Source organism: Cajanus cajan, chromosome 11 (genome assembly GCF_000230855.2).
Source record: "Cajanus cajan strain Asha chromosome 11, NIPB_CcT2T_4, whole genome shotgun sequence".
In the NCBI taxonomy this organism is placed as follows: Eukaryota; Viridiplantae; Streptophyta; class Magnoliopsida; order Fabales; family Fabaceae; genus Cajanus; species Cajanus cajan.
The window spans coordinates 37,352,164-37,356,075 of record NC_138527.1 but is presented as its reverse complement, the minus strand read 5'-3'; the positions used below and the strand labels follow the sequence as shown (position 1 = coordinate 37,356,075).

Sequence of the window (3,912 nt, the reverse complement as noted above, 5' to 3'; positions counted from 1 at the left end):
AGTAGTTAAACCCGTAGAAATTTAGGTTCTTAGGGTAATGCAAATACGGACATTTAAAAAACTGTCACTATGTAAAAATTAAGTATTTTAATTATAATTTAGAACCCATTTGTTAATCCCTCTCTTGTGTTAGCAATGCAAGGCATAGGTATGGGAATCTTTTTTCAATTACAGATTTCTAGCAAATCAACCTCATTCAAACAAACATTAAACATCAAAGTTTTTAAAATTACCACTTAAAGTTAACTTCCTCTTCTGTTAATGTCTTAAAATATTTGATCATAAAAATCTTTATTATAATTAGGAGAAAAGTGATACTTGTATGTTGTATCTCTGTATGTTTATTTTTTTTAAAAAAAAATCAAAGTTAATGGATAGTTTGCCATTGAAGGGTGAGTAATTTAGAGTTATTAATAACGGCAAAATAGTTTAAAGAAATGCTTAAAAGAAAAACATGTCTTTTATTAAATATATAGAGATATAGGTAATCTTTATTATAATAATCAATAAAAATAATATTCATTTAGTTAAATGAATTATGTATAAGAAATTATGGAAATATTAGTAAAATATAATATTAAAAATCATTATTATTAAAAAATATACTTTTTTAATGATAACTTTCAAAATATAAAAATATTTAATGAAATACAAAAAATATTTTCTTACCTTTCATTAAAAAAAATAATTACTCATTTAATTGAATAAATTAAGTTGAGTTTAAATACATAACATTTAATGAAATTTTAATTTGCTTATTCTATTTAGTTCGGTCAAACGTGTCACCATCATAAATGTAGGTTTATAGTATCATATTAAAGACATAATGGTGAGAAATTGAATGAGTTTGATCTTCTCTGTTTCTTTCTCTTCATTTCTTGTCTATTTCTATAATTTTAATTATATAAATGACATTAAATATTAATTCAAAAAATGATTAAAGTGGCCTCCACTCAAAATTATAAAAATGAACAAGAAATTGAAAGGATCTCGATTCCAATCGGACTTGTGTGCTTACTTGTGTCCTTCGTGAGAGAAAGAAATGAAAGAGTTGCTTGTGTATGATTTAGGCACTTTGGTGGCTGGCAGCTACTCATCTAGTAAACTAGCCTGATGATAGTTTTTTTTGTTTAGTTTACTTTATTATCTTTCTTTTTCAATTCTTACTCATTGTAAAAAATAAAAAATAAAAGAAAGATAGTTTTATAAAAATGCAAACAGTTTCACATAACCATTTGATTGTGACCACTAAATTGTGGTCACTGGCTTTCCATTTCCCTAACAAAAGAAAAATCCAAAGAATCTATTGATTTGAACTCCATGGAGACCAAAAGAAACAAGAACCAGAATAAGTGATTCCCTCCTTTAAATGACATTTATTGGAGCATTCACGAACATGCCAAAAAGTCCACCATGAATCACAAAACAGATTCTCCTTTTTCTTCATCATAAAAGCGCAAGTGTTTCCCTTTTGGTGTTGGCAACCCTTTCAATCGCAAAATGTTAGGTGAAGAAGCACTGTGACCAAAGTTCTCTTCCACCTCTTCTTTCACAATCTCATCATCATTATTGTAAACAAACCTTGTGTGCTTTCCTGCATTCATGCTAATGTTGTTCAACACTTCACACAGTTCATCAAGCAACACCTCTCCTTCATCATACTCTTTCTCTTCTTCACTATAATCCTCTTCATCATGGGTGCTTGCACTGACCTGTGTTGACCAGATAGAAGCATCATCATCTTCTGTGGACTGCTCTATGCTACAGCTACCAACTCCCTCATAACTTAGCTCAGAGAAACATTCTTCTGAGGCATTCGAAATTTGAGATTTGTCCGAGAAGTCCAGTAAAAGGGACCGGCTTATAAGACTCTTTTCAGATTCAGAATTCTCTTCATTCTTTCCTTCAAACACATGATTCGCCACCTACCACCAAAGTTATTATGACATAACATTAATTATAAACATCATGAGATTACGACGCATCAAAATTAAAAGATAATCATAAATGTAACATTTTTTCTTTTTCTATCTCATTTCCATTCTATTTTTCTTTCTGTCACATAGATCACTTGTCTTATTTTTTTCTTCGATACACTCTATTTAGTCATGGGTTTCATCAAACAATTAAACACATGTTTAATTTAAATTATGTTAGAAAAAATAATGACTTTTTTTTGTCACATTCTATGATGATAAAATCTTTAAAAATAAGATGTCATTTCTTTGATAACAATTTCAATCAAACATCCCTAATTTATCCTCTATTTAGTTGTCTAAGAACGTGTTATCAATTGTTTAAAGACACAACGAACCTGAGGTATCAATGGGATAACGGAAGGTAAACCATAAAGATTAAGAATTTGAGGCTTATTCGGTGGCATGGTTTCAAGTGAGAACTTGGAAAGCTCAACCTCTTCTTCTTCCACCTTCAGCAAAAGGGTCTTCACTTGACCCCTCAGCAAGGCTTCCCCTGACCCTGGCGTGTGCTTCACTCTGCTTCCTCTTTTCATCGCCAACGGGGTTTCAACAATTGCTCCATTCGCAAGCCCCACAATTGGGGAATCGTTGGTTATGTCTATTAGTGCAGATTGATCTTCTTGTTTCCCCCATGACTTCGATTTTGACACGTTCTTTTCAGAATCTTCAATCTTTTCTGCAAAAGACAAACAAATGATTTTCTTTTGGGTTAGTTTGGAATGATGAAAAATTGAACTTTTACCAGCTTGTGGAAGAAGAGAAAAATCACTCACTGGAAGCTGCAAAAGTATGTGATGGAGTTTCCATTTCAAAAATGGATTCAAGATAACCTAATAATACCAAAAGTTAAATGGTTAGGAGAATTTGCGCAGAATAAAAAGTAGTACGAATTGCAGAGAACAAAGTTGTGGGGTTTATAAAACAGAGTGAATATGATCGTTGACGAGTACGCGTTTTTCTGAAAAGGAAGTAGCCGTTGGTTTGAGCCTTTTGAATTATGGGCCTTTATTGGGCTCGTGTGGGGTCTAGTATGGACTATTATACTGCATCGACCTTGCTTTATCTCAAAAAAATCTATACTAATCTATATTAGAGAATATCCTTTTCAATAATTATCTTAGTCTCTACTTTTTTTTTTGACCATTAACCCTTTTATTTTAAAAGATTAGAAAAAATATTTTTAATCAAATTTAAAAACTTCAAACTAATAAATTTATATCTATACTAATATATAAAGGAGATACCATTTTTAGTAACTACCTTGGTCGCCACTTTTTTTTGACCATTATACCCTTCTATTTTAAAAAATTAGAAAAAATATTTTTAATCAAATTTAAAAACTTCAAACTAATAAATCTATATTAATACATTAAGGGGATATCATTGTCAATAACTATTTTTGGTTTTTATTTTTATATGGATCATTTTATCCTTTGTTTATTTTTTAATAATTATCTTTTTATGAGTAACTTTTTATTTTTTTATTTTTTTATTTTAATACAATGCAGACACGTAGTACCTTTTTTCTACCAGATAAATAATACAATCATATAAATAATTTTACAAGAAAACATATATGATAGAAACGAATGGAGGAACAAATATGCACGAACTATTTTTGTTCCTTTCAATTCGTATAAACATATCCTCTTTGCATGAATTATCCAATACGAAGTGCCTCGACCCCACTAGATAAATAATACAATCGTATAAATAATTTTACATTACTTATTACTATTATACCTTGAATGTAAAAAAAAATCTTATATCTTCTAAAATTTCTAATATTTGTCTATGTATAATTATTATATCTTTTCATTTTTATATGGATCATTTTATTCTTTATTTATTTTTTAATAACTACCTTTTTATGAGTAACTTCTTATTTTTTTATTTTTTTATTTTTTCAATACAATATAGGCACGAAGTGCCT

At 29.2% G+C, this 3,912-nt stretch overlaps 1 protein-coding gene across 1 annotated transcript; it reads right to left on the bottom strand.

Annotated features, from left to right (window-relative positions):
* Nucleotides 1-1,180: 1,180 nt before the first annotated feature.
* Nucleotides 1,181-2,909, bottom strand: LOC109805214 (uncharacterized). Its single transcript, XM_020367229.3, has 3 exons — nt 2,753-2,909; nt 2,315-2,655; nt 1,181-1,925 (listed from the first exon to the last, which is right to left on the bottom strand). The coding sequence occupies exons 1-3, from the start codon at nt 2,784-2,786 to the stop codon at nt 1,419-1,421; spliced, it is 882 nt and encodes a 293-aa protein (XP_020222818.1). The 5' UTR covers nt 2,787-2,909; the 3' UTR covers nt 1,181-1,418.
* Nucleotides 2,910-3,912: the final 1,003 nt, after the last annotated feature.